General features: G+C 60.9%; 4 protein-coding genes across 4 annotated transcripts; 3 read left to right on the forward strand and 1 right to left on the reverse strand.

The window, feature by feature from the left end:
- Positions 1 to 167: 167 nt before the first annotated feature.
- VTJ83DRAFT_681 (uncharacterized protein) lies at positions 168 to 4,083 on the forward strand (the record flags this gene model as incomplete). The annotated part of the gene is made up of 6 exons (XM_071013562.1): positions 168 to 231; positions 545 to 678; positions 757 to 1,143; positions 1,207 to 1,273; positions 1,335 to 2,685; positions 2,748 to 4,083. The coding sequence occupies 6 exons, from the start codon at positions 168 to 170 to the stop codon at positions 4,081 to 4,083; spliced, it is 3,339 nt and encodes a 1,112-aa protein (XP_070870034.1).
- Positions 4,084 to 6,126: 2,043 nt separating this feature from the next.
- On the forward strand, positions 6,127 to 7,387 carry VTJ83DRAFT_682 (uncharacterized protein; the record flags this gene model as incomplete). The annotated part of the gene is made up of 4 exons (XM_071013573.1): positions 6,127 to 6,306; positions 6,552 to 6,671; positions 6,745 to 7,172; positions 7,246 to 7,387. 4 exons carry the CDS (start codon positions 6,127 to 6,129, stop codon positions 7,385 to 7,387), a joined length of 870 nt encoding a protein of 289 aa, XP_070870035.1.
- Positions 7,388 to 7,855: 468 nt separating this feature from the next.
- Positions 7,856 to 8,360, reverse strand: VTJ83DRAFT_683 (mitochondrial 54S ribosomal protein mL53; the record flags this gene model as incomplete). The annotated part of the gene is made up of 2 exons (XM_071013584.1): positions 7,856 to 7,971; positions 8,180 to 8,360. The coding sequence occupies 2 exons, from the start codon at positions 8,358 to 8,360 to the stop codon at positions 7,856 to 7,858; spliced, it is 297 nt and encodes a 98-aa protein (XP_070870036.1).
- A 658-nt stretch (positions 8,361 to 9,018) lies between these two features.
- On the forward strand, positions 9,019 to 10,482 carry VTJ83DRAFT_684 (uncharacterized protein; the record flags this gene model as incomplete). Its single annotated transcript, XM_071013595.1, has 1 exon — positions 9,019 to 10,482. One exon carries the CDS (start codon positions 9,019 to 9,021, stop codon positions 10,480 to 10,482), a length of 1,464 nt encoding a protein of 487 aa, XP_070870037.1.
- Positions 10,483 to 10,671: the final 189 nt, after the last annotated feature.

The following is a 10,671-nucleotide window of genomic DNA, read 5'->3' on the forward strand; positions in this document are numbered from 1 at the left end:
TGCATCTCTTTTGTCCATCTCAAGGTCCCAGATCCCAGGTCCCGCTCCCCTCGATCCATCCCGTCACCCCTTACCCGCCTCGTCTCTCTGTCGACAATTTGACCCATATCTCTCCGCCACATCCGCCAACCCGTTAGGTTCCCGAACCTAACCCTTTCGGCGCCGAGATGGGCAACGTTAGCAGCGTTCCCGACGAGGGCGCAGCTCTCTACCTGCGAGACCAGAATCGATGTAAGACTCTCGTTTTCTCTCTCTCTGCTCTCCTGGCGTTGGTATCATCTGCCGCACCCCCTCCTCCCTCCCCCCCTTGGGATCACCGTCGATGCACCGCACGGCTCGGCCACCGACCAAAGGCCACGCTCGACCATGGCTGGTCCTCGATACCTTCCCTCAACATCGGACACTCCAATCCCCGATCCCGACCCCGATCCCTCCGTTCCACGACCTGCGCATCGCCCGTGCGCCGGCACATGCACCGGGTGGACATGCGCAACCGTTTTGCTCTTCCGCCTCCTTGGCCCTTGCTAACTGCCGTCGCCTTCAGTATCCATCACTTCCGTTGTCATCGCTAGTCCGAAACGGCGCACATCCATAAGCATCGTTCCAAATGCATTCCCAGCCACGAGAGTATCTCCATCACGAAGCCCTTCCGATCAAACACCTCTGGACTTTGTCCTTGTAAGCTCCCCTCCGCCCCTCAACCTGCCGGAGCATCCTACGGGCACGTGGACATGCCGGACTGACTCTTGTGCCCAGGATTCCGAACACACGCACCATGGCGCCGGACCCTCGTTCCTCCTCAAGCTCTCCAACGACGACGACCTGGTCTTCACCTTTACCTTTGTCATCCGCCGATCCCAGGCCTTTGCCCACAGCCCCGCCACAGGGGCCGATACGGTGGCGCCCGTCGATACCAACATCAACGGCCTGACCTTTGTGTTTGCCTCGACACCGCGCGAGGTCGAGAACCTGGTGACCCGCGAGTTCCACGCCGACCCGAACCTCCACAAGAACCCCAACGTCTCGCTGGTGGGCAGCTACTCGACCGAGGGGAGCCCCTCGGTCACGTTTGACTGGACGTGGCGATGGAAACCACCAAAGGCCCTGGAAGACCGCGGCGGCGGTTGGAGGAACACCTGCAGCGTCAGTTAGGCCCGCACCCCCATGGCTCTCCGTCCCGGATGGGCCGGCTAACCCTCTCTCCAGTTTGTCGAGTATGACCAGCGCGCCCACCGCCTAATCACCCTGGCGTCCTTCTCCTTCTACGTTGCAAGTGCGTGCCGCCGGCTCCCAGCCCTTGATGCGTAGGAATGGTGCAGCTGACCCGCCTGTAGACGTTTCTCCATACCTAAGCCAACCCAGCTCGCCCACACCGCCGCTCCTGAGCGCGCCTCCTAAGCTCCGCGTCGTGTCGGCCCAGTCGGTCGAGTCCCAGATCAGCCCAATCCCGGAGCACGAAGAAGTCACCTCGCCGCAGAATCCCACTGCCGACATGACCACCCCGCTACCCCCGGCGGCGATGCCCCCGAAGGAGCCCATCAAGATCGACGTGTCATATCCTCGGCCGACCGAGGATATGACCCTGTCGGACGATGGGCCCGTTTTCCGCGCGACCATGAAGGCCCTGGAGCAAAAGACGGGCAACATGAGGATGCAGATGAAGAGGCTCATCAAGAAGGCCGAGGCCGTGTGCCAGGCGCAGCAGGAGGCCAACGACGCCTTCGCCGCCTGGATGGAGGCGCTCAAGGACGTGGCGGCCACCAACGCGAACGCCGTCCAGCCCGCCATCGAGCACTACTTTGACAAGATCGCACGCGAAATCCTGGCGTACGAGCGGCAGAACGCCCTCAACATGCAAAAGATCGTCATCGACCCCGTCAACAAGCTGTACCAGATGGACATCAAGCAGGCCGAGTCCAAGAAGCGCGATTTCGAAGAGGAGAGCAAGGAGTTTTATGCCTACGTCAGCCGCTATCTGGGGCAGCGTCACGATTCGGTCAAGGCAAAGCAGAGCGACTCCAAGTACCAGACCAAGCGCAAGAACTTTGAGCTGAAACGCTTCGATTACTCGTCCTTCATGCAGGACCTTTCGGGAGGCCGCAAGGAGCAGGAGATCCTGTCTCATTTGACCAAGTATGCCGACGCCCAGGCGCGCGCCTTTTTGAAGACGGCTGCCAAGGTGGACGAGCTCCTCCCGCAGCTCGACGCTCTTTTCACCGAAGTTCAGGAGGCGGATAAGGAGTACCAATACCAGCGCATCGAGCGCGAGGAAAAGCGGAGGCTCCTTGAGAAGGGCACCCTTCCCTACAGCGAGCCGGAGCCGGCGGCCGCCGCCCTGGGATTGAGCACCGGGCCAAGCCCCTCAAACGGGGCCGCCCCCTCGGGGTCTGAGTCGGATATCGGCCGCTCCGACAGCACTGGGTCCCAGCTTAAGCCCACTCGCTCCGTCAACTCGGTGACCGCGCCCGCCGCCGACCTTGCCAAGTCTCCCGGGGCCCAAGGCGCCGGCAGCCCTGTACCGAACAACAAGTTCAAGGGCATCCGCGATCTCGAGGAGAGGGATCCCAGCCAGGCTGGTCAAGGCGACAAGGAGGTCCCCAATAGGAAGGAGGGCCTCCTTTGGGCCCTCAGTCGGCCGGGCAGTCATGTCGACCCGCGGAACCTGAACAAGCAGGGTTGGCACAAGTAAGCTGCTCCTCTCTCTTCCTCTCTCATTGTCGGCTGCGGATTTGCTAACGGATGGACAGGTTCTGGATCGTCCTCGACCAAGGGAAGCTTTCCGAGTACAGCAACTGGAAGCAGAAGCTTGATTTGCATATGGATCCCATCGATCTGCGTCTCGCGTCGGTCCGGGAAGCCAGAAACGCGGACCGCCGCTTCTGCTTCGAGGTTATCACGCCCCAGTTTAAGCGTGTCTACCAAGCAACATCCGAAGAGGATATGAATAACTGGATCATGGCCATCAACAACGCGCTGCAAAGCGCCGTCGAGGGTCGCGGCATCAAGGACAAGCCGCCAACGGCCCATTCCGATGCTGGGTTCAACGGGGTCGACATTGGCTCGATGCTGGCGGGCAAGAGCCCGTCAGCCGGCCACGGCGCGAGCGGCCTTCCTTTCCGGCGCACCACCGTCGGGGCGCGCCCGAGCACGTCCCGGGCCAGCAGCCTCGAGGAGAAGCCCGACAAGCTGCTGCAGATGCTGCGCGACAACGATCAGGGCAACTGCTGGTGCGCCGATTGCGGGTCCAGCAACAAGGTCGAATGGGTTTCGCTCAACCTCGCCATCATTGTGTGCATCGAGTGCAGCGGCATCCACCGGTCGCTCGGCACCCACGTCAGCAAGATCCGCTCTTTGACCCTCGACACAACCTCGTTCACGCCCGACATCATCGAGCTGCTTCTCCTCGTTGGCAATAGGGTGTCCAACATGGTCTTCGAAGCCAGGCTGGACCCAGCCGTCAAGCTCACGCCCCAGGCCAACCGGGAGCAGCGCCTCAAGTTCATCACGGCCAAATACGTGGACCGCGCCTACGTCGAGCCCATCTCGTCCACCCTATCCCGCTTCGCCACGGCGGACGAGACTCTTCTCGCCGCCATCAAACGCAACGAGATCCAACAGATCATCTACGCCCTGGCCCTCCGCGCCAACCCCAACGTGACCGACAAGTCGCGGGGCACCCACGCCGTCTACCTTGCCCTCGCCGCCGCCGACCCTGCCCCGCCGTCCTCCGTCTCCTCGCCTCCGCTTGTTCCTCCGTCGCCCACCGTTGATCGCTCCGTCCCCTTCCCCGTTGCCGAGCTCCTGATCCAAAACGGCGCCGAGATCCCCGACTCCTTACCCCAGGTCCCGCTCAGCGTCGCTGCTCAGGCCTATATCGAGATGAAGCGCGGCCGGAAGGCAGCCATCGAGGCGTCCGGGTCGTATGACCTCTCGGGGCCGTCCGGCCTCTCTTCTTCAAACTCGTCGGCGGGGATCGGAAGCGGACAGCAGAGCGACAAGTCCCAGCGCGAGCGCGAGGCGCGGCTCCAGAAGCGCGTTAGCGCCGGCGGCAGGTTGGCCAAGTCGCACATCCCGGAACGCTAGAGCGCGTTAGGGGTCGCGGTGGTGAGTTGTGGCGTACCGTTCTGGATGAGGGCGCCGGCGAGGGCGAGGGGGTATTCGTACTCATCATGAGGGGCGAAGGTTTTTCCTTCTCACGTCTTTTTTTTCCTGCTTCTTTTGATTCCCTTCATTGCGAGGCCCCAGTTTCGTTTTGCTTCTCCTGGCCTGTGTTGGACCACGGCCACATCTGCGAGCTTGGAATACACAGGAAGGAAGGTTGGGGAATATCGTCAACCTCTGGGGATGCCTTGAAGCTCCGTTTCTGCTGTTTTGAAGTAGTTTCGGTATATGCTTCGTCTTGTCTTTATTTCTTTTCTCTTTTCCACTTGGTCTCCTTGGGGGGAGCGGCAGACCAAAGGCCAAATGATGGCTTAGCTAGCTACACCCATGGATTGCCCCCCCTTTTTTTGTTTTTCTTGTTCAACGCCAGAAGGCTTTTTTTTTCTTTTGGTCAGCCAGAGATAACGGTTGGGAGAGGGGAACGGCGTAATATGGAAACATGACAACAACAACAACAACGGGCGGGAGGGCTGGCTGGCTGGGTGGGTTGGGAGCATATTCGGCTTTGCGCGGAGCACGACGAAGGGTTGTAGGTAGGTATGGTTTTGTTTAATCGTAATGAATGATCAATGAACATGATGAATGAATGCACGTTTAGGTATTAGGCAGTCTTCTCAACGTGTCCATCTCTGGCATTTGGCTCGTTTTTTTTTTTCTTTTTTTTTTGGGAAGGGTGTACGATGTACTGTGTAAGCGGATGGTGACGCTGCTTCCAGGTCTTGAGACGGGACCTGAGATGCGGTGCCAAGAATCTAGCCACAGCTAAGCCACAGGGAGGCTGAGCGACTTGGAAACGTCCGGATGGATTTTGGGTTGAGAGCTGTTTCGAGCTTGCCGTGCAGCTTGTGAGCTTGAAGATACCAGTTTTCTCCAGAACCAGATGACTTGCAAGCAATTCCATGGAAGACTGAAATTGGAGCCAAGAACCGGAGACCCCTCAATTCTGCTCAAACCTAGCTAAGCCAACATCACCATCAGCTGGGTGCGTGGCCAAGTGAGCACCTTCCCCCCCCCCCCCCGCCCCCTTGTTTGCCGAGTCCTCGGCCGTTCGGATATTCTAGAGGCGTTCTTCGGCGACAGCATCACTCCCAAGAGCCGCGGTCAAACCACGGTTTCACCCTGCTTATCTCCAAGACAATAAAACCCAGAGCGCGAGCCCGCACGAGTTCCATGCCACTATCCGCTTTACCCATCCCCAGGGACTTATCCTGTTTGTCTGCTGTGTGCATGCAGTCCGCTCGTGGAGCATCGTTGAGTGCGAGACGGCTGTCGTCGACGCTGAGACTTAGCAGCAGCAGCAGCTTGACGAAGGACGTTCGGTGGTTCTCGACGATTCCGCTTGCGCACTCCAACTCGCCTGGTCCTCGACGGTTCACCCACACGTCCACGTCCACGCCCACGCCCGCGCCCGCGCCCGCGCCCGCGCCCAGGACCACGGCCAAGGCGACGCCCGCGCATCCACCGTGGAACGGGTCCCTTTTTGCTTCATCTCCGTTGCGGCTCTCTGCAGGTCGGATTGTGCCATCCATGGCATCCACGGATGCGCCTTGGCCCGACCAATCACAGCGCCGCGGGCTGGCGTCACCGGTTGGCCCCACACTCCACGCTGCTGCTGCCAGCGCGAGCGGAGCTGCTGTGGCTGCTGGTGGTGCTGGTGGTGCTGCGGCGATTGCCCCTCCCCCGCCTCAAACCCTCTCCGCCTCCGCCTCCGGACCCGGCCTTTCTTTTTCTCCTGCTTCCTCTCGCTCCGTGTCTGCAACAAATCCCGCGGTCGCTCAATTGAAAAGAGGAAGCTTGCCAGCCCCTCCAGCAGCAGCAGCCGCCTCCTCGAGGACAGCCCAAATCGCCCGACACATTACCCAGCTGCCAACCAACCCCGCTCGGAGCTACAGCTCGAGTGCCACCACCACCAGCACCACCAGCACCGCTAGCAGCAGCAGCAGTAGCAAGCACAACAACAACAAAATGTCCGGCTACACCGTTCGCAAGGTCGGCGCGCCCTACACGCTCGACCACCGCGTCTACATTGAGAAGGATGGCGTCCCCATCTCGCCCTTCCACGACATCCCCCTCTTTGCCAACCCGGAGCAGACCATCCTCAACATGATCGTCGAGATTCCCCGCTGGACCAACGCCAAGCTCGAGGTGCGTTCCTGAGCCCATCTCCCCTTCTCGCGGAAAGTTCTCTTTCCTGCCTTGTTGATTCATGTCAATGGATCCCTCAATGTTTTCTTGCACCCTCGCTTTCTCTCTCGGTTGTTGCACTTTTCAAGCAACACACACACATACACACACATACATAAACCGCTCTCCCACCCGTGCCATTGCCGTGCCCTGCCTTGCCGTGCCCTGCCGTTGACGTTGGTGTGCTGACTGGTTGGCCTGGACAGATCTCCAAGGATGAGCTCCTCAACCCCATCAAGCAGGACACCAAGAAGGGCAAGCTTCGCTACGTCCGCAACTGCTTCCCCCACAAGGGCTACCTCTGGAACTATGGCGCCTTCCCTCAGGTATGTGATTCGACCTACCAAAGAAAAAAAAAAAAAACACATTCCGGGCGAACAGCTGCTGATGTTTCTACAGACCTGGGAGGACCCCAACGCGATCCACCCCGAGACCAAGGCCAAGGGCGACAACGACCCGCTCGACGTGTGCGAGATTGGCGAGCTGGTCGGCTACACGGGCCAGGTCAAGCAGGTCAAGGTCCTCGGCGTCATGGCCCTGCTCGACGAGGAGGAGACGGATTGGAAGGTCATCGTCATTGACGTCAACGACCCGCTGGCTCCCAAGCTCAACGACGTCGAGGACGTCGAGCGCCACCTCCCCGGCCTCCTGCGCGCCACCAACGAGTGGTTCCGCATCTACAAGATCCCCGATGGCAAGCCCGAGAACCAGTTCGCCTTCACCGGCGAGTGCAAGAACAAGCAGTATGCTCTCGACGTGATTCGCGAGTGCAACGAGGCTTGGGAGAAGCTCATCACGGGCAAGACCCAGCCCGGCGGCATCTCGACGTACGTGTTCTTTCCGTCTTCTTCTTCCTAACCTCTTGCTGACGACAAGGTGAACGAACAACACCGTGTGCAGTACCAACCTGACCGTCGGTCACTCGGCCAGCCGCGTCTCGCCCGACCAGCTGCCGCCTCTGCCCCAGAACCAGGAGCTGCCTCCTGCCCCCATCGATGCTTCCATCGACAAGTGGTTCTTCATCAGCGGCGCTTCTGCTTAGAAGGAGGGAGCCGCCGAATGAGGGCGTGCGTTCTGGCGAGGCCGTCCTCTGTAGTCGACCAAGTCGTCTCACGAGTAAAAAAGTACAAAAGATGCTGGTAGTCACTTGAAAGACGAATGGCCAATGTCCCTTGGATCTGGTCGCTGCTGCATGTTGTTGTTGATGCATCGTTGTCCCATGTCGTGAGGTATCCTCAGTCCCTTCTTGCCTTGCGGAAGTTGCAGCAAAGTGTATTCATCCTCGAATGCAGAAGATGGAGAGAGAAAGAAGAGAAAGTAGATATCAATCAATCAACAGGAAAAAAAAGAAAGAAAAAAAAAACGCCTCCCAATGCCCTGGTTACATGGTCATTGACATAGAATACATGATTGTACGGTGTAGTACACAATCCACCCCGACCCTCGTGGCCGAAGCCTCCCCTCCCATCGTCATGCGCTTTGTTTCTCCTTTTTTTTCTCAGCCCCTCGACTACCCGTCGGCCAGATCGGCGTTCTTCTGCAGCATACGCGAGTGCCGGTCCACCTCCTCGACGATGCTCTTGATGTTTGTCTTGGTGCAGTCAATGTTCATTTCCTTGCCGTCCTCTATGCGTTTGGCAAGTTGCGTTGTCAGCATTGTGGTCCAGGGGAGAGGGAGAGAGAGAGAGAGAGAGAGAGAGAAAATTCTGAGGAGATGGAGGGTTGGAAGGGATGATGGTGTTTTTCTTCCTTTTTTTGCTCTTCCTCCTCTTCCCAAACGGGAGAAGAGAGATATTTCAAGGGGAGACAGAGAGAGAGAGAGAGAGAGACGTACTAAACTTGACGTATAACGTCGGCGGATCGGCCGAGTGCCGCGGCAGCAGCTGCGTCGTGATATTCACGCCCGACAACCGCGCGTTCGGCGGGAGGAAGGACAGGAAGAGCCGCGCCGACCGAGCCTGCGGGCTGAAGGGGTTGAAGCGCGTCGTGACGTCGGTGATGAAACGGGTGATCATTTTGAATTCTCCTGTCGTTTTTCTTTTTCCCTTTTTTTCTTTTTTACTTTTTTTGTTGCTTCTTTTCCCCTCTTTCCACCTCGATGGGGGGGTGGTTCCGTCTGACGTTGGCGGGGCTGTTGCGTGTCTGGCGGATTCGGCGCCGGGGTGGGACTCGCAAGGATCGGGGAGACGGGTCGGGGCAGATGGGTGGTTGCGGGGGATCGTCGGCGACGTGGGTAGGAGCTTTGTCCGCCTGTTCGGTGGTGGTGGTGGTGGCGGCCGCGATGTTCGGCGATGGGGAAAATTGGTGTTGAGAGAAGCGCCAACTGCAAACCAATTGGCAGCCCGTCACGGTGGACCGGCAAGTTCCGCAGCAGCCGTTTTCCGGGTGCCGGCGGTCCGTTTCGCTGGGTTAGCGGGTCCCCCCCCCCCGTCCCGGACGGGCCCTCTGACGTCTTTAGACCGTACAAGCAGGTCGGCTTGCTTTCCTCCCTCCTTGGCAAAAAAGTGGCCAGCTCGCCTTTAACACGCAACAACACCAACACCACCACCACAACGACAGCAAGGACGGCAACAACGGTGCCATTCCACAAGAGAACCTCGGCCGTCGATCGTCCTCGAGGATTGGATTTGAGCCTGGGCTCTTTTCCGGCGTCCCCCCCTCCCTCCCTCCCCCATGGCCACGTTCGACTCTCTCCATGAGCGCCTCTCGGCGCTCCAAGAGACGGCGAGTCAGCTTCGTGAGCTCATCGACCGCCTTGCGAACCTGCGCTTCGAGCCCGGCTCCGTGCCGCTTCCCGCCGACGGCACCATCAGCAGCGACAACGTCGCCACCGAGCTAAGCGCCGAGATCGCCCAGACCCTGCGCGACGAGGAGGACGACCTCGAGCTCCTGCGCGAGGAGGTGGCCGACCTGCCGCCCGCCCGCCCGGGCTCCGACGCCGACCATCGCAAGACCCGCCTCCGCGACGCCGCCGCCGCCCTCCAGGCCGATCTTCACCGCTGCCGCACCGACTTCCGCAAGGCCCAGCTCGCCGCCCGGAGAAGCCTCGAGGCCGCCCAGAAGCGCGAGCGCGAGCTGCTGCTGGCAAGCTACGCGGCAACCGCCTCGCCGTCGCCGGCGTCGTCCATCCTCCTCGCCCGACCCGAGGATGACAACGGCAACGGCAACGGCGGCAGCAGCAGCAGCAGCAGTACCAACAACAACAACAACGATAATAATGCCAACCTTGCGCAACCCCAATTAACCCCCGAGGAAGCCCGGGCCCAGCTCTTCCGGAACCGCCGCCACCGCCACAGGCCCGCCGCCGACCCCCACGACCCATCCGCGTCCGGCTCCGCCGCGGTCCAGGCCTCGCACGACGTCACCCTCGCGCTGCAGCGCACCCACGCCCTCATCGCCGGCGAGGTGGCCAAGTCGGCCTTCGCCACCCGCACGCTGGCCGAGAGCAGCGCGGCCCTCGCCGAGCTGCAGCGCTCCTACGAAGGGGTCGAGGGCCTGCTCGCCCGCTCGCGCGACCTGGTCGGCGCCCTCGCCGCCCGCGAGAAGAGCGACTCGTGGTACCTCGCCGCGGCGCTGCGCCTCCTGCTGGCCACCCTCGCGTGGCTCGTCTTCCGCCGCTTCCTCTACGGCCCGCTGTGGTGGCTCGTCTGGCTGCCCGTGCGGACGGGGTATCGCGTCACGACGGGCGTGGTGGGCGGCGCCGGCGGCAAGGGGGCGTCCTCCTCGGTCGGGGCCACGGTCGCGGCCGCGCAGCCCGGCGACGTCGGGGCGTCGACGGCGGCTGTCGGCGTCGGGACCGGGGAGGAGGGGCGGCGGACGGTGCCGACGGTGCAGGTGGGGCGGGAGCGGGCCGAAGCAGGAGATCCCGAGTCGATGCTCGAGAAGGTGGGACGCATGGTGGAGGATACGCTGGACCGCCGGGATGCCGAGGCCCACGAGAGCTTGACGGGCACGGAGGAGCCCGAGCCGGAGCCCGAAGAGGAGCCGGAAGAGGAGCCGGAAGAGGAGGAGCCCCTCGAGGTGCCGCAGGAAGAAGAAGAGTTTCAACCCAACCCGAAGAAGCGCATGTGGGAAGAGCCCGTGGGGCAAGAAGCTGCTGGCGCGGTAGGGGGAGGGGAGGTGAGGGATGAGCTGTGAGCTGTGAGCTGCTGGCATGGATCCTTGGCTTGGTATATTATGCATAGCCAAGCACCTCCCTCGAGCAGACATTCCAGCCCCTACCCCGCGGGAACGTGCGTTGGGCCTAATCAACAACAGATACCCCATGGCCGTCACATCGCTAGGCCTTGTGTGTGATTTTCGGCCATGTCTCATGGAATCAATCAA

This window comes from Remersonia thermophila, chromosome 1 (assembly GCF_042764415.1).
Source record: "Remersonia thermophila strain ATCC 22073 chromosome 1, whole genome shotgun sequence".
NCBI lineage: Eukaryota > Fungi > Ascomycota > Sordariomycetes > Sordariales > Chaetomiaceae > Remersonia > Remersonia thermophila.